At 51.6% G+C, this 18,384-nt stretch overlaps 2 protein-coding genes across 9 annotated transcripts in view; one reads left to right on the forward strand and one right to left on the reverse strand.

Moving 5' to 3' along the window:
* LOC307216897 (putative cation-transporting ATPase 13A4) overlaps positions 1-8,643 on the reverse strand; it is a 48,272-nt gene extending 39,629 nt beyond the window's left edge. For 3 of the 4 annotated variants that reach the window (XM_079977667.1, XM_079977666.1, XM_079977664.1), the window contains exons 1-2: positions 8,572-8,643; positions 513-686 (exon numbers count right to left, since the gene is read on the reverse strand). In XM_079977667.1, coding sequence (XP_079833793.1) covers positions 513-686; positions 8,572-8,634 — 237 coding nt within the window. In that variant the 5' untranslated portion in view covers positions 8,635-8,643. Of the gene's footprint in view, positions 1-512; positions 687-7,914; positions 7,941-8,571 lie in introns of those variants that run through there. The other variant, XM_079977665.1, reaches the window with a different exon arrangement.
* A 2,472-nt stretch (positions 8,644-11,115) lies between these two features.
* The window catches only part of OPA1 (OPA1 mitochondrial dynamin like GTPase), a 61,749-nt gene continuing 54,480 nt past the window's right edge, over positions 11,116-18,384 (forward strand). For 3 of the 5 annotated variants that reach the window (XM_079977702.1, XM_079977701.1, XM_079977704.1), the window contains exons 1-5: positions 11,116-11,204; positions 13,840-14,158; positions 16,246-16,342; positions 17,412-17,519; positions 18,253-18,306. In XM_079977702.1, the coding sequence (XP_079833828.1) occupies positions 11,176-11,204; positions 13,840-14,158; positions 16,246-16,342; positions 17,412-17,519; positions 18,253-18,306 (607 nt within the window). In that variant the 5' untranslated portion in view covers positions 11,116-11,175. The remainder of the gene's footprint in view (positions 11,205-13,839; positions 14,159-16,245; positions 16,343-17,411; positions 17,520-18,252; positions 18,307-18,384) is intronic. The other 2 variants (XM_079977703.1, XM_079977705.1) reach the window with 1 other exon arrangement.

Genomic DNA, 18,384 nt, shown 5'->3' on the forward strand with positions numbered 1-18,384 from the left:
TGTGGAACAGTCTTCCTTGGACTCTCCTTCCTTGGAGGTTGGGTGGCCATCGGTCAGGGATGCTATAGCTGACATCCTTGCATTGCCAGGGGTTAGACTATCAGCGGTTCTCAACCTATGGGTCCCCAGATGTTGTTGGACTACAACTCCCATCATCCCTGAGCTCTGGCCTTGCTAGCTGGGGGTGATGGGAGTTGTAGTCCAACAACATCTGGGGACCCACAGGTTGAGAAAGACCGGACTAGGTGGTCCTTTTGGTGCCATCCAGCTCTACAATTCTATGATTCTAAGGGTGCTGGGAACTGTAGCTCCACCAGAGGGAAACTGCAGTTCCCAGGATTATTTGAGGGGACCCGTGTGCTTGGAATTTATGGTGCCTACGCAGCCTCTGTGGCCTGATTTAGCCATTAAAAATGGGGTTTGGATTCACATAGTTCAAGAACCCCTGGCCAAGACCCTTGGGTTTTCCAACTTCCCACTACCAACATTTCCAGAACAAAATCTCCTCCTACTGTGGTGCAGAGCAGGACAACGTCGGCCTCTTCCAAGTCGCAGGGCACGCAGTTGGTCCACACGTCCCACTCGGGCTTCCAGTAGAAGAGGAGGAGGAGGCCCCCGCAGGACAGGACGTAGCCAGCGAGGCACAGGGCCCTCCGGCAGACTTCGGTCTTGTAGCCAAACATCTCCTGTAGATGAAAGGGCATGAGAAGCATCGCAGGTCAAGAAACATCCTCTCCCCACCTTTCGTGAATCAGCCCCTTTCCTGAATCTCTGCCCACCCAAAACTCACCTGGCTGCATTGTGCTCTCTGCCTCCGAGATGCTAATCTAAGAACAGCCCACACCCACTGCTATGTACTGAGTTGAATAGGATCCAAAAGGCAGCAGTCTGATTAGTCCTAGAACAATAGGATTCAGAATGCAGCAGTCTGATTGGTCCAAGAACAATAGGATCCAGAATGCAGCAGTCTGATTGGTCCGAGAACAATAGGATCCAGAATGCAGCAGTCTGATTGGTCCGAGAACAATAGGATCCAGAATGCAGCAGTCTGATTGGTCCTAGAACTATAGGATCCAGAATGCAGCAGTCTGATTGGTCTACAGGAGCCACCCAATCCAGCTCCAGGTGGAAGGGAATGCGCAACCTGATTGGCCTACAGGAGAATCCCGGAATTAGCCAATCACATGGGGCCCATTGTGTAAATAATGTATATAAAACAGATATTGTGGGGGAACTTCCATTCCTCACTACTATGAGCTGAATAAAGAGCATGAAATCCACTCTCGACTCCAAGTCTATTTCACCAACTTTTGTGAATCAGCCCCTTTCCTGAATCTCTGCCCACCCAAAACTCACCTGGCTGCATTGCGCTCTCTGTCTCCGAGGTGCTAATCTAAGAACAGCCCACACCCTCCGAGGCTGGAGCTTGCATTCCCCAGGTCTGGAGAGGCCATCTTCAAGAATATTGAGATGTACGGGGCAAAGGGATTAAAGGCACAAGGTGTGCATAGATGCCAGAGGCTGGGACGTTCTGCGGAAAGATGAGGAGCTTTGGGGATGGAATTTCCAGTCCGATTTGGGATTCTGATAGCGGCTGCTATCTTTGTTTTGGGCGTTCAAAGCACCTCCGCCCCACACCTCCACCTCCAAGCTCCTTGAGTGAAAAGCCTATGGCATGCGCAGGCAAACTAAGGCCTGAGGGCTGGATCCAGCCCAATTGCCTTCTCAATCTGGCCCACAGACAGTTCGGGAATCAGCGTGTTTTTACATGAGTAGAATGTGCCCTTCTATTTAAAATGCATCTCTGGATTATTTGTGGGGCATAGGAATTCGTTCGTTGTTGTTTTCTTACAAAATATACTCCGGCCCCCCACAAGGTCCGAGGAACAGCGGACCGGCCCCCTGCAGAAAAAGTTTGCTGCCCTCTGGCCTAAGGAGAGATTGCAGGGAGCCTCAGTGTTTGTGATTCCTGGGGGCTGAATTAGATGTCCCCCTTGGGCCCCTTTCCAACTCTGCCATCCCATGATTCCATTTCACATTTGATCTACCAACCTCGACATTTTGGCCCTGGGTAGGTGCTTCCCCTCCCCTCCCAGGTTCATATGCAATTTGAAATTGTAACCAACCCCAAGCCATGGGGATTCTGTAGGCTACACCTCCAGAAAAATCACACAAGCTCCTCTCTGATTTCTGTTCATTGACCATGTGTGCATGTGCGTGATTTTATACACAACCCCACCATGTTTTCCTGGGTAGCCCTTATGTCAGGGGACTGCCATCGGAACAGGGGAGGGAGGCAGGGGGCCGTTGGGATACAGAGAGCCTCCGAAACTCCTGAGGAGCAGTTCTTCTTCCAGCGGTGGGGAAAGCCACACCTCCAGTGGAGAAGAGAGGGAAGGGGCAAGCCAAGCGAGGAAAGGTGTGCTGGTCCCCTGGGTTTCTGTGAGGCGTGGTCCGAGTCCAGTCCGAGATCGAGGGTGCAGTATTGAAGCTGTCCATCAAGGCTGAAGCTGGGTCCAAGGCGGGTGAAGTCAGGAGATCCAGCAAGACAGGGTTGTGATGGCCTGGGAATCCGATTCAGAGGCTGAACTGGAGGAATCCCAGCCTGCACAGGAGTCCCCGCCTCCAGGGCCGGCTGAACTGGGGCAGGGCCTGGATTCTGAAGCGCCTGCACCTGTGCCGGATCCTCAGGAGCAGGCACCAGGTGAATCCACTCTGGCTCCAGAGGTGGTTGAGGACTCAGTGCCTACAGGTGAGTCTCCCCCTGGGCCCAGTAACCCTTCAGCCTCTCCTGAACTGCAGAGGCTCAGGGCAGAGAGGCGAAGGGAACTGGTTTCTCCCAGGAGGAGTGCTCGCCTTAAGGCCAGGAGAGGTGGGTCTCCTGGGGGCCGGGACCGCCCCTGGCCTCAGAGAAGATAAAGGCCAGTCGCCCGGTCTCAGGTTGCGGGAGCAACGTAGTTGATGAGCTGTTTCGGCCAGCATTCAGTCCTGTTTCCCCCAGAGTTCCTGTCCTTGCCCGGCTTCCCGCTGTGGACCCTGCTTCACCCAAGGAGGACTGTCTGCCGACCCTCAACTCAGGTCCTGGACCTCGCCCCACGGTAACCTCCCCCCCCCCCCGGACCAGCACAAGGGTGCAGGCAGGAACTGGCTACCAACAACGTTGCTCCCGCAACTTGGGACTGGAGCTGGCCAGCTTTTATCTGCCCTGAGGCATAGGGCGGCCCCGATCCTCTGGTGACTCACCTCTCCTAGCCTGGAGGCGAGCACTCCTCCTGCGGGAACTCAGTTCCCTCTGCCTCTCTGCCCTGAGCCTCTGCAGCTCAGGAGAGGCTGGAGGGTGACCGGACCCAGAGGCAACCTCATCTTCCCCTGACGGGGCTGAGAGTGGAGCACCTGCAGGCAATGGGTCCTCCATCACCTCCGGAGCCAGAGCAGACTCAGCTGATGCCTGCACCTGAGGATCCAGCACAGCTGAGGACCCTTCAGGCTCAGGCCCCAGCCCCGGCTCAGCTGGTTCTGGAGGCGGGGAACCCTGTGCAGGCTGGGATCCCTCAGGTTCAGCCTCCGAGTCCGAATCCCAGGCCATCACAAAAGGGTTCAAGGATGCTGCCGAGAGCCCCAGTGCCTCACCTCGCTGGGCTGGCCAGGAGGGACGCATGCCCCTTCCGTCGCCCAGCTTGCGCAGAGGGGTGAAACGCAAGGAGGGGAGGAGGAGGCTTGGGGTGCTGAAGTTCTTATGTTGGGGGGGAGAAGTCAGAAGGGGCCACTCCCGGATTCTGCAAGTGACTGAGATGGACATGAGCTTTGTGGATCTGCACTGTAAATAGTTTGCACAATAAAACTTGTAAAAGACAGGTTGGAGTCCTGCCTGGTTACTCACGAGCAACCACTACCAGCACCTGACACCTGACAATACTAAGAAGGGAGTTTTAGAAATTAACGGGAAAGAGCAGGCAGATAAGAGGAAGAGTGTCTGTCTGGCATGCAGAAGGATCCAGGTTCAGTTCCTGATGGCTTCTCCACGTAGAGCTGCATCCCTATTTTCCTAACTGCGGTGTAACCATTTGCATATGTCAATCACAATCGGAGGAAGGCACCCTTCCTGCGTTCCCCGGGTCAAATGAAAAATGCATGGAATCTGCATGAATCTGCTTCTTTGAGCAGGTGTCTTTCAGACCTCTTGACGTGGAGGAGGTTGAGAGACCACCCTGCCCCAGAAGCAGCTTGGGACATGGAACAGAAGAGCATAAGAGAAGCCGGCAGGATCTGGCCAGCGGCCCATCCTGGCCAGCATCCTGTTCTCACAGTGGCTGACCTGGTGGCTCAATGGAAGAAGCAACCAAGCAGGATCCGGGCACAAGAGCAGACCTCTCTTTGGGCAGTTTCCAGCCACTGGCATTCAGAACCATCCCTAGCCCTCCTCCTCCACGATTTGGTCCGATCCTCTTTTAAAGTTATCCCAGTTGGTGGCCTCTCTCTGCGGAGGCACAGCAAAGCCCTCCTGACTAGTAGCCTTCAACAGCCACCAATTTGCCTAATCCTCTTCTCTCTTCTCTTTGGCGATCCCTCGTAGCTGAGTAAGATGGTCTTCCATAAACACAGTCTTGACAATGAGTCCGTAAGTGACTGTCAAGGCCAATTCTGGATCCACACGTCCTTCTACGATGGAACATAGGTTTCTGGACGGGAGTTGATCACGGTGTGGATTTGCCAAGCGTGCCTTCTTCTTAGCATGTTTCTTCCTTGCATCCTGAATTCGAGTGTCTTCAAAGCCCATGACACCTTTGGTCAAGGCTGTTCTCCAACTGGAGCGCTCGGAGGCAAGTGTTTCCCAGTTGCCCATGCTTATACTACATTTTTTTAGATTTGCCTTGAGACAGTCTGTAAACCTCTTTTGTTCATAAGATACCCAGGCTGATGTCCATCACTGCTTCTAGTGGGAGGCAGTTCCAGAGTTTCACTATGTGTAGCACAAAGGAGCACTGTATCTGTCTCCCCCACCACCACCACAAAAAGTTGAGACGGGAACCACAGAAAAACTGCAAATCCAGGCTCAGTATCTGCTTTTGACTTGGCAAGTGACGGAGCTTTTGAGAGGCAGAGGAAAATGCCAGCGTGAAGGCGATACTCCGCATGGCAGATACTCTTTCTGCCCCTCCTTCCCCACCTAGAATCACAGAATCATAGAGTTGGAAGAGACCGCAAGGGCCATCGAGTCCAACCCCCTGCCAAGCAGGAAACTGCCACAATTGCTGCCGCCCTCCAGCCGCAGCAGAGCAACACCCCGTCCTTAACTTGGCCTGCTCTCCGTCCGGCCGCAAAGATGATTAAAACGACCAAAAGGAAACAGTTGTGTAATCTGCATCATTCCTTTGGCTCACAGCTTGTGGGCTAAGCACATGCCACAGATTGCTGAGTAATACAGTACCAAACCCAGAAAGAAACAACTAACCAAAAACCATAAACATTTTAAATCCAGTTTTTGCATGAAACTGTGCGGTTGATGGGTTGACAGAACGGCTGCCTGCTGTAGTTGCAGGACTTGCGGGTTTGCCAGAGACCCCGATGGCATGTCTTCAAGGAAAACCAAGTGGGAGTTCAGCCCATGAAATGAGCCACGTCTGAAACTGCAGCAGACACCGGGGGGGGGGGGCAAGGTTTTAAAGGCCGAGGGCTGTATTGACATCTGGTCAATCCTCGGAGGGCCGGCATGGCAAGAGCTGCAGTTCTCACAAGAGACTTCCAAAAGGCTTTCCCGTCGGCTCTTCTGCACCACTTTCAAATCTCTCTTTCCATTATTAAATTCAGTTTATGCTACCAGCGTCATTAATTACAAAGCACCTGGAGTTTATCTAAGCTCTTGGCACACCCTAAAATATGTCAGTCCCTGCTCACAATCTAACAGACATCACACAAGAGGAAAAAGGAATCAGGAGGGAAGAGGAAAACAGGCGCTGGGAGTACTTCTCCACACAGCACATAGATAAACATAGATCCTAAACACATGGGAGATTTTATATCTGACCCACCCAGAATTCAGGACTCTGCGTGGCACAGTGAGGAGCTGTCGTGGCTTGAGGGTTTTCGTGACAGTCCTGGCATTTTCAGGGCATTTGCAAATGATGGTGTAACCTCTCACCCATGTTGGCCTGCCAGTCTCTTACCCAATGGGCCTGCGAGACTGTTTGGGGGCAAGCCATGCCCACCTGCCCCACATGGTGCCATGCAGGTAAGGGCAGGACTTGGCACTGCTTCTAGAGCACTGGCAGGGCTGTCTGAAGCATATGTCTGAAGAAGATCCGCCTGGTGCCCCCCCCCCCAGGTTGCCCTGTCCCAGGCGCGCAGGAGGGCATAGCCGGCCGGTCGCCTCAGCGTCTTGCTGGGTCGGTCACCCCCGAACTCGCCTCGCAGAGCCGCCCGCAGCAGAAGAGCCCACCATGGCGCTCCGACCGACAGACAGGCTCTTCCCTGGACTCAACTCTCAGGCCCTGGACTCTTGGCCTGGTGCCCCTGAGAGCCCAGCACCTGGGTGCCCCACACCCCTAGCACCTATGGGTAAGACGGCCCTGATCCCTGGGCAACTAGCTGGTCTTGGGGAGCTTCTGGGGCGCTGCACAAAGCAGGAACCCAGCACTAGGCAGGAAACGGGGTCCATGCCATTTTCTTCTGCCTGTGCCAAGTCAGCGGCTGAGCCCTGCTCCCTCTCCCTGCCCCAAAGGGACACTCACTGCAGGGCTGGCGTTTAAAGCAGCAGCGTTTGTCCATCAGCATTTTGCAAGCAAAGCCTAGCGGCTCCCACTCTCTTCCCTCTCTCTGTAGCCAAGAAGCCCCCGCAGGGACAGATGGAAAGCAGAGGCAGGTGGAAACCAGGGAGGGTCTCTTGAACAGAGCTCCCACCACCACCAATCGCCCACTTTTCCATTTTGGGGGGGCCAGGAGCAGACCTTCTTGCTCTCCCAAGCCTTTTCAACTTTTGCAGTCTAGCCTTTGATCCTTTGACTCCGACGTTCTCCGTTGCTGCTCATCTTCTTTCCGCTTCCTTTTACGGTCTGTTTTTCACTCTTGTTGGAAACGCAACTTTCCCCCCCAAATCGGTGGAACCAGCTCAACAGGAGCAGCAGCAGCAGCGGGCGTCCCTGCGGTTGCCAAAGATGAGGATGTACAACTCACAACATTACTTGGAGGAACAGCCGTCGGGGTGAGTCCTGCTGGTTTAGTCTCTTGCAGTGACTCACTCCGGAGTCAGTTGGGGACGAAAGGGCTGAGCCCTGAGGAGAATCGGGACCTCTGCTCCTGCTCCTTCCATTTTTCAAAACAGACTTTGTTTCTAAGGACGCTCTTAGCGTCAGGTCTAGCATAGTCCACGGAAACACAAGGCTCATGTGACCAGCCTCCTAGGAGAGGATGCAACCCAGAGGTTTGTACAGGAGAATTGTAGAGTTGGTAGGGACCCTCAGGGGCCATCGAGTCCAACCCCCAGTAATGCAGGAAACATCCAACTGGAGAATCCATGACAGACAGCCACCCGTCTGATTTCAGTCTGGATTCCTGCCCACAGGCAAATTTGTCCAGGACCAGAGCCATAATCCCTCTGGGCAATAATTATTGTGTTGAAAGAGATCTGAAGAAATTAACCCTTCAAAGGGACTGCTGCTGCTGCTGCTGTTCAAGACAGGATACAGCCAGGAATGGGCAGCAGGCGCTGTCTTGGGAGGTGCCCACGGGAAGCAGAGCAGAGCTAACGCAGGACTGCTGCTAAGTTAGAAACTTAATATTCCCAGAAGGGTTTCCATTTGGTTCAGGAGTCTCCATGGGGAAAGCTTTAAGCCGAATGTGTTCCACATATTTAACATAATGTTCTGCGCCACCCCAATTTCTGAGCCGTGAGAGAATCCGGGGTTCAAGGCACCTTACCTGGGTTTAGTTTCCTTGGAACAAAAGACCCTGCGGTGTCTGTAGGATATCTGGTTTTATCCGCACGCAGATACAACCTGAGCATAGGATGTAGTCCCAGCTTTGGGTCCAGCGCAGAGCAAGCGAGTCTCTGTCTCCTGCTCCCAGCTCTGCTCACTCACAACTCTCTGGATCTTATTCTCCTACCCAGCAGACAGGTGAGGGGGGTGGAGGCCCATCCCTTGGCCTGGAGGCCCCCTCCTTCAGTCCTATCTCTTGCAAGCTGGCTCATTCTTTGGATATGCTGATGGGTCATCCAGGAGGTCACCTAAGGCCTTACAAAGAAATTGGCCTGACTAATTCAGCAACTTCCTCTGAGAGTCCATCGCCTTTCTCCCCTGTCAAACGGCTCTTACTGTCAGAAATCTCCTTTCCTGTAACTTGAAGTCCTGGGTTCAAGTTCTACCCACCAGAGCAGAAGGAAACACTTATCAACAAAAACAGCTGGCAAAAGTCAGCTTTCCCCTTTCTGTTTCCAAGCTCCTGTTGGCTCCCTGCTCGCTTCTGTTACAGGGGGACTCATAGAATGGCAGAGTTGGGTGGGAACCCTGAGGGTCATCTAGCCCAACCCGCTGCAACACACCCAACCCGCCTGCACTTTGAGGGTCTGGAACTCACCATTTCAGCCTCTTCTCCCTCGTTGAGCAAAGCCTGGTGGTTCCCTCCATGTTTCCTCCCCATGGCAAGCTGCCTCCAAGTGTTCCCCAGACTCCCTCCAGGGTCACTGTCGCTGCTGCAAGCCTTGCCAGGACACCAGGGATGGGTCACCCCTTATATGCCAAGGAAGCTTGCTAGGGACACACCTTCCTCCAGACAGACAGCTCCGCCCCATGGCTCCAGGTAGGTTCCACCTGGCCCTCCTGGCCCGTCCTGCTCTGGCATCCACTGCCGGAAGATCCTTGGCCCATTCAGAGAGAGCGCTGGAGGTGGGGAGACAGAGCCCGGCTGCATTCTTCTGCTGGGGACTGGCCAAAAAAGGGGGAGTGCTTCGCCAGGAAAGATTATGGGATTTCTCTGAGCCGGGCAGCGTGTTTGTCAGAAGCAGAAAAGCAGGTCTTGACTGATCGCCGTCTCTCTCTCTGTACAAATGAACTTTGCCACATGCAGCCAAACTTTGGCAGGGCTCAGCGACCGAGAGAGAGACCCACCTCCTCAGCGGGACAAAAGGAGACGGAAAAGGGAGCAGGAGAGGAAGAGAAATTCATGCGATGGTGCCTGGCACGGAGAAAGGGGACAGAGAAATGTTTTTCTCCATCTCGCCTAACGGTCGAGCTCATGGGCATCCCATGAAGTCGAACAGTGGAAGATTCACTCCTTCGCACATGCAGAGTTAAACGGTGGAACTCCTTGCCACAGGAGGCAGGGCTGGTCACCAACTTGGATGGCTTTAAAAGAGGACGAGACAAATTCATGGGGGAGAGAGACGTCTGCGGCTCTGGACCCTGATGGCTCTGCTCTGCCTCCAGTCGGGACAGTGATGCTTCTGAATCCCATTACCTGGAATCCACAGGAGAGGAGAGTTGCTCTCGCACTCGGAGCCTGCTTGGGAACATAAGAAGAGCCTGCAGGATCAGGCCAAAGGAGCTGCGTTCCATCTAGCATCCAGTTCTCAGACTGGCCAACCAGATGCCAGTTGTGGGAAACTCACAAGCAGGATTTGAGCACAATAATACACTGGATTCCTACGACTGCAGCTCTTTGGTCAAGGTTTCTTTACAATCTTTATTACAGGAATCAGGTGGTGATTATAAAGGTAAAGGGATCCCTGACCATTAGGTCCAGTCGTGACCGGCTCTGGGGTTGTGGCGCTCATCTCGCCTTACTGGCCGAGGGAGCCGGAGTACAGCTTCTGGGTCATGTGGCCAGCAGGACTAAGCCGCTTCTGGCAAACCAGAGCAACGCACGGAAATGCCGTTTACCTTCCCGCCGGAGTGGTACCTATTTATCTACTTGCACTTTGAGGTGCTTTCGAACTGCTAGGTGGGCAGGAGCAGGGACTGAGCAATGGGAGCTCACCCCGTCGCGGGGATTTGAACCACCAACCTTCTGATCGGCAAGTCCTAGGCTCTGTGGTTTAACCCACAGCACCACCCACGTCCCCATAGTGATTATTTGTTGTTGTTGTTTAGTCATTTAGTTGTGTCCGACTCTTCGTGACCCCCTGGACCATAGCATGCCAGGCCCTCCTGTCTTCCACTGCCTCCCGCAGTTTGGTCAAACTCATGCTGGTAGCTTTGAGAACACTGTCCCACCATCTCGTCCTCTGTCGTCTCCTTCTCCTTGTGCCCTCCATCTTTCCCAACATCTGGGTCTTTTCCAGGGAGTCTTCTCTTCTCATGAGGTGACGAAAGTATTAGAGCCTCAGCTTCAGGATCTGTCCTTCCAGTGAGTGCTCAGGGCTGATTTCTTTCAGAATGGAGAGGTTTGATCTTCTTGCAGTCCATGGGACTCTCAAGAGTCTCCTCCAGCACCAGAATTCAAAAGCATCCATTCTTCGGCGATCAGCCTTCTTTATGGCCCAGCTCTCACTTCCATACATCACTACTGGGGAAACCATAGCTTTAACTATACGGACCTTTGTTGGCAAGGTGATGTCTCTGCTTTTTAAGATGCTGTCTAGGTTTGTCATTGCTTTTCTCCCAAGAAGCAGGCGTCTTTTAATTTCGGCGCTGCTGTCACCATCTGCAGTGATCATGGAGCCCAAGAAAGTAAAATCTCTCACTGCCTCCATTTCTTCCCCTTCTATTTGCCAGGAGGTGATGGGCCAGTGAATATATTAATAATATATATCATTATATTATATTGTTATTAAATAACTTACTATTATTATATTATTTTATTAGTACTACGCCTACTACTCTTATTATTTCCCCCTCTCTTCTGCCCGTTTCCTCCTCGCTCCGGAGGGCCGGACTCGAACTCGTGGCTTGCCAGGAGGAGGAGGCGGCGAGAGGCTCTGCCAGGGGAGGAGACCCAGCACCACGTGATCCTTCCAGCCCCTCCCCTTGCCCCGCCCTCTCCGCCTTGCCCCGCCCTTGCCCCTTCCCGTCCGCCGCGTCGCCTCTCTGTCCGTTCGGCGTGAGGGGGCGGAGTCTCCTTGGCGGCGCGGTGTCTCCCTCAAAGCGCTCCGCCCGCCCCTTCCGCTTCCGCTTCCGGCGCGGAAGTCGGCGGTCGGCGTGCTTTGGGCGGCGCACTGGGCGAGGGGGAGAGCGAGAGGCCGGGATGTGGAGGAGCAGCGCCCGCGCCGCCTGGTGAGCCGCGGGGAAGGAGGGGAGCGGGCGGGGCGAGGGAGCCCGAGGCCTCGGGGCGGCGACCTTGGGGGGTGGGGGCTGGGGGGGGGCGTGGCTCCTGAATGCGCCCCCCCCCGGGCCTCCCGCAGCCTCTGGGGGAGGGAAGCTTCCCATATTGGAGGAATATTCATATTAAAATACAGTATTTTTATGCAAGCCGCGCCCAGAGTGGCTGGGGAAACCCAGCCAGGTGGGCGGGGTAGAAATAAGAAATTACTCTTTAGGATGATTACAGATAGGTAGCCGTGTTGGTCTGCCATAGTCAAAACAAAAAAAATTCCTTCCAGTAGCACCTTAAAGACCAACTGAGTTAGTTCTTGGTATGAGCTTTCGTGTGCATGCACACTTGGTATCTGAAGAAGTGTGCATGCACACGAAAGCTCATACCAAGAACTGACTTAGTTGGTCTTTAAGGTGCTACTGGAAGGAATTTTTTTGGTTTTATTTAGGATGATGATGATGATGATGATGGAGAATCATGGACAAGAATAAGGACTTTCTCATTGATACCCCGCCCCTCGGGCCTCATGCACTTCCTATAACAGGCATAGGCAAACTCCGGCCCTCCAAATGGTTGGCATCATAGCTGTCAACTTATAGATTTGAAAATAAGGGATTTTGGCTTAGCTTATACAGAAATCCGGCCCTGATGGAGCCGTGCTGCTTTTGCTGCCACTGACTGTGTTTTGCAGGGGGTTGGACTAGATGATCCTAAGGGCCTACAAGTCCGACCCAAGAAGAGGGGCAGACAAAACTGATGAACGACGTCGAGATGGCAAAGCTTACAGGCAGAATTAGAAACCTGGAAGAGGACCTCTTTAATCAAGAATGGGGAAAGTTTATAATTTAGTTGAAAAGCTATTGTAAAGAGTTACATACATTGGTAGGATTGACAGAAAACTTGTAGTAAAAATTTGAACTATGGATGGACAAATGATTTATAAAAATAGAGTTAGGAAAGGGATGCAGAGGGAGAAATCACTACATTAAGATGCTGCACTGGTTGGAGGGGATGCTAAGCAGCACGTTGGGGCTGCCGTCATCATGGCGCCAGGAGTTCCATCGGCCCTTCCCCACCCAAGAGAGAGGGAGGGAGGGAGAGAGACTCTTGCCCACGCCGCCCGTGAGCCCGGCATGAGGCGGTTGCGGAGCCGTGGCGGCCGCTGAAGCAACACCCTTCTGCATCCCTCCCCATCCCCTCCTTTTCCTCCTCCCTCAGGCCACCTCCTTAGCTGCTGCTGCCACCTCCGGCTTCCCCTGGCAGCGCGGCAGAAGTCTCACAAGGGAGGGGCTGCCTGCCCGCCTGCTGCCGTGCGCACTCTCTCTCACGGCGGAGGACCCCGAGCCGGGCAAGCATGAAACCCGGGAAATTTAAAGGACATCATCAATAAGGGACAGCAGTGGGACACGGCACTGGGATAAGGGAGTTTCCTGCCAAATAAGGGACGGCTGACAGCTATGTTTGGGACTACAGTTTCCATCTTCCCTGACCACTGGACCTGTAAGCTAGGGGTGATGGGAATTGTAGTCCCAAACATCCGGGGGGCTGGAGTTTGCCTATGCCTCTCCTATATGAAGGCAGGGTGTTTTTTGCTGCTGTTCTTACGTTATGCATTTTGTGCTTTTACGGTGGAAACCTCCCTGTGGTCTTTGCACGAAGGGCAGCATATAAATTTAACAAATGACCATGACAGAGCCATAGAATTGAGGAGTTGGAAGGGGCCCATGGGGGTTCCTCCCAGCCACAACAGCGGATGCCTTCCGTCTATATAATAATAATAATAATAAGTAATAATAATAATAATTTATTATTCCCAGCATCGGCATGCCTGCATTCCTCACACCACTGCAGCAAGGAAGCAGCTGGTCCCAAGTTGCAGTGACATCTTCTTTATTTAGCCACTGCACGATTGAAAGGAACTTTCTGTGTTTCGGTGGCCATTGAATCGGGAGTTTTATAAAGACTTTAATCTTGCTGTGATGTTCCTGTAGCAGCAAAAGCACGTGGCTGTGTTTTCCTCATGTCCGGCCAGCTACACGAGGGCCACGTAGCAGCTTACCTCATTCCTTACTGCTTAGGACCTAACAATTGAACTGCTGTGTTATGATGTAGGTTTCAGTATTGGTTAGGTACTGTACCTTAACCACGATGTACGTAGACGATAACATAGGATGATCACTTGCGTGCTTCTCCATACGCATAAGTTGCTGATCCCAGGATTTCACAGAGACTTGGGTGAGGACTCTGAAACCTGTGATCTGTGCTCATGTGAAGGATGCTGAGGAGACCCTCAGCAGAGAGAGCAATTTCCACAATCCCACGTAGTTATGTGTTGGTGCAGCAAGCCTTGCCCTTTGCTCCGTTCCCAATATCCCCCCCCCCCCCCCCGCCTTGCAACCTGCTACTGAAAATCTTGTGCTACTTTTTGGGAGTCAGCAGCTGGTGGTTCAGGGACAGCTGGGGGGGGTGCTCAGAAGAATGGGATGCTGATGTGCAGGGTCTGTTTTGAATAGTTCTGTGGGTGGGAGATTAGAATCTTGATTAAGGCTGGAACAGCGTTGCACGTGCAAATAAGTTCTTTGTCTTCTCCTTCAGCGTTGTCTGTCAACACCTAGCAAATGGGACCTATGGAGTCAGAGGGAAGTCGCCGCTGCAGAAACTGCATCTCGTTTCCCGGAGTATTCATCATTCCCGCCACCCTCTTTCCAGATTTCAAAGGCTGCCATTACGGATCTCAGTGCAGCCGTTCTCTGCTCTTAATCACCTTCCCTTGCGCAGCAGCAAACTCCTCCTTGTAAAGCATGGCTCCCAACCCCACAGGACCTTTTGGCTAGCCAGAGTGGCTTCCAGGCTTCTAAAGCTTCGCTATCTCGTCTTAGGATCTGCTGTGGGCGGTGGCTACACAGCCAAAAAGGTACTTAGCTCTGGAGTAGTGACTGGTCTGTGCCATCCGTACGGTGTGTTGGCACAGTGACTCTAGACTCATTGTCTGAAGAACTAAAGGTTTGGGGATGGACAGTACACAGTTGTTGATCTAAGGCAAGGAGGTTGCTTCATGGAAAGTAAGATCAGCTACCTTAGTGACAGACTCTGGCAGGATTTTTTAGAGTGCCTTCAGGGAGTGCCTTTTTCACAGGTGCAGTTGAGCAGTTCGGCTCAGTTGCTGACAACCGTGCAAGAACCCTTGGACTGTCAAGGGAAGTTGCCTGTGGTTGAGTAACAGTGGAACCCTTGGCCAGGTTGGAACCCCAAGATTGGCCCTGATCTAGGAAGTGGGTTGTCATCTTGCAAACAAAGTCTTATGCAAATGGTGCAAAAGGACAATGAAAGAGTTACCAAATTCCTAGCTGATATTCCTTCAGATCCACGCGTGGAATAGGGTTGCTTTTCAGTGTGGGAAAGCCCCAGCCTTTGCTCCAACCCTCATTTATGCCAGCCCCTTTCTTTTCCTGGGGGCTCTCCTTGCTCCAGGCCTCTAGATCAGTGTTTCCCAAACTTGGGTTGCCAGCTGTTTTTTGGACTACAACTCCCATCATCTCTAGCTAGCAGGAGCAGTGGTCAGGATGTTGGGAATTGTAGTTCAGAAACAGCTGGAGACCTAAGTTTACCCTTTCTTCCCTTTCCTGCATGTGAAGCATCGGTAGAAGTGGAGAAATCCTCTGGAGTGTTGCTGCTCCTTTCTGGAAGGAGAAGCCCCCTTGCCTCCTGCTCCAAGCTGTAGTGGCATCTCCTAGTTTGAGATGAGCTGCAAGGAGCAACTTGGTTTTGATGGTGGTGGAATCATGAAAGATGTGCAAAGGTTGAAGTTGGGAAGGAGGAAGTTTTTTATTCTCTCTCCCAATTATACTCCCTGAAACAGACAAAGCTCAGGATTAAAGCAGCTGGATAAGCCGATTATGGTTCTTATCACCAGGCGGTTATTGTGGCTGATGAGATGATTTGCAAATTACAGGAGGGCAGAGATCTTTCGAGGGCTATGAGCTGTCCTATTCTACTTGTGCGTCTGCCTCACTGTGCCGTCAGGGCTCTTTCACCTATGAATTCTAGCTGCCTGTATTAAGTTTCTTCTGCAACACAGCTCATAGTTACTCACAGCAGTACCAAAGCACTGGAAATCTAGCATTTCTGTTAGCAAAACAATATGGTTGTATTATGCACATTAACTTATCAGTAAATAATCTACAATTATTAGGCAGTTCAAACACACAGTAATTTGCAAAGTAGATTATTGGGGAGAGCTGCTGAGCAGAGAGAACCCCTCTGGGAAGGAGATTCCTCACCAGGGGCAAAAAGGCACAGCTTGGTTTGACTGGTTTTCTTCTCACAAGGAGCAGATGGATGTCTCCCCAAAGGCTGGCAACCTCTAGGCAGCTGCTGCTGCTATAGTTTCAACCGCGAGAAAGGCAGGGCCAGCCAGACGGTCTTACTCAGCCTTGGGTGAGGAGGAGGAGAAGCACTGATCATATGGAGCTCAGTGATAAGCTAGTCAGCGAAACAGAGGTGGAGCCTGCGAGATCAGCGCCCACCTGGGGCTCTTCGTTGGCCCTTGTCCTGATCAAAGGCACCTCCCGTCCATTTTGCAGGTGAAGTTCCCAGACTCAAAAGGCAACTTGAAAAAGGACCTGGTGCTGACGAATTACTTTTTAAAAACATAAATGCAACCCATTGATTTGGATACATATGACAAGACAGGGCATTCTGACTAAACGTTAGGAAGAACATTCTGTTTGGGATGGACTCTCTTGGAAGGTGGTGGGTTCACCTTCCTTGGAGGTTTTCAAGCAGAGGTTGGGTGGCCATCTGTCAGGGATGCTTCAGTTGAGATTCCTGCCTTGCAGGGGGTTGGACTAGATGACCGCAAGGGTCCCATTCCAATTCTGTTATTCAGTCAGAAGGCTGGAGGAAGGAATAGTCTTGTACCCTGCAGACTTGCAGTTTTGTTCTAGTCATCGTAGTAGCTAATGCAAAAGTTTATTGATGTTTTTCTCGCTTCTCATTTAGACATATGACCAATGGAAGGAGATGGTGCCTGATCTCACCGAGTACAAGTGGATTATTCCTGACTTCATATGGGAACTTGATGAATACGTTGACTTCGGTTGGTGCCGGCTTTTCATTTTTCCTCTAATGCCAAGTTGTTGCGGAGCTTTGATAATCGTTTATACAGAGGGACAGGCATTATTCCTTTCTTCTGGGGATTTAAAAAAAATACATTTCAGAAATCAAAACGTTTTTATTGCATAATATTCCCTGATATTATTTATTTTACTCTCTCCAAATCTCTGTGTGGCTCATACTAAAGGATATAGTCCAGCAGTAAAAAAAATGAAATCCTATCCAATTAAAAAAAATATTGTTTTTGTGTACCACTTTGAGGGGTTTTTTAACAATCAAGTGGTGTATTGTTAAATAGTACAAAAGCATAGATGGCTTTTCAAGAGTGCAGCTGAGGGTGGAGGGAGGCCATAACAAAAGCAGATTGAGATGCCAGATGACCGTTTGGTTTGGAGCCTTGGCCTGGCATGGGAGGTGGGCTCCTTCTTGCTGGACTGGGAGTAGCACCATTGCCTCAAGGCAAATCTTTAAAAATGTAGTATAAACACCAACAATTGAGAAACACTGGCCTGCGAGTGCTCCAATTGGAGAACAGCCTTGACCAAAGGTGTCATGGGCTTTGAAGACGCTCGAACTCAGTACATAAGGAAGAAACATGCTAAGAGGAAGGTACACTTGGCAAATCCACACCGTGATCAACTTCTGCCCAGAAACCAATGTCCCCCCTTTGGAAGGATGTGTGGATCTAGAATTGGCCTCCACAGTCACTTACGGACTCACTGTTAAAGCCGTGTTTATGGGAGACAATCTTTCTCGGCTACGAGGGATTGCTGAAGAAGAAGAAGACGACAACAACATTGCTATAAACGCTTCCTAGGCTCTGGTATCAGAGTCATGGAGTCAGCCTTTGCAGCAGAGCTGGACCTCCCTTAACTGTAGCACAGAACTGGTTCCCTTAAAATGTTTGCAGTGCTGGCCCAGGATAATTTATATTTATACCCTGCCCATCTGGCTGGGTTTCCCCAGCCACTCCGCAGCTAGGGAGATGGCAGGCTGTTCTTTTTACCTAAAATAACCCCAAGCGAGGCTAACTTTCCCTTTGCTTTTCCTAGAAAAACTTACAAAAGCTCTTCCTGATTCAGAAGACCTCGCTAAGCTGCTGCCTGATTTTGACAAGATTGGAGAGAGCCTCAGATCACTGTCGGGTTTCCTCATACCTGGTAAGGGAATTTTTCATCTGGTTGAGTTATACAAGCCTGCCCTTTCTGGTGACTTAAACAGTGTTGGCCTGAATGCTTGCTTTGCAGTGCCCAGTTCCTCCCCCCTGGGCAGTTTGGGCATTTATGCAAACGTGAGCATCTGAACATATTGCCATGCATGGGCAAAGGGCTCCTCTGGTTTAGTGGTGGCTGCTGGACATTTTCAGGGCCCTGCAGTCCTCCCTCCTTCCTCCCAGATTATCACATCTGCAGCAGCCGTTTCCATCGTACTGAGCCTTTGCTAATGCTTAAGCCTTTGCCCTGCCTCTGTCACCAGCACCTTCTTGGTTTAGGGACTTGGAGGCTTCTGCCATTGTGGGGCTACAACTTGCCAGGAAGCGGGCAGCGGCCTCTCTCTGCCTCCTTTCAGCAGTATTTGCCCTCCCTGAGCAGATTGCTCTTTGCCCAGAGAGTGGGACGAATGTCAGGGACGTACTTGGAAACTAATGACAAGTAGATGAGATCCTCCTATGTGCTTTCAGATTTTTTTAGAAAAAAGTCTATTGTAATTTTCACTTCATTGTGAATCATTCTCAACCCACCTGCCTGTATCCGTTGGCCTGCCACGTTTGGTAAGTTTGCCATTCTGTCTGTCTGGCCCTCGCAGTGTCTGAGACGGAAACGTCTCACATTTGCTTTGCCATTTGTTTGTATTTATAATTTTTATTTCCCCTTTTTTGCTGGTTTTCCACAGGTTACAATTTGATTAGTGAAGTCATAGGAGCTTCTGATCTACTTCTGTTATTAGGTGTGTAAAAAGCACTTTTTTTACCTGCCCCTTAACATTCCTCCCCATCTAAAAAAAGCTAAATGCAATGCAAAGGGG

Source organism: Podarcis cretensis (genome assembly GCF_951804945.1).
Source record: "Podarcis cretensis genome assembly, chromosome: 5".
Taxonomy (NCBI): Eukaryota; Metazoa; Chordata; class Lepidosauria; order Squamata; family Lacertidae; genus Podarcis; species Podarcis cretensis.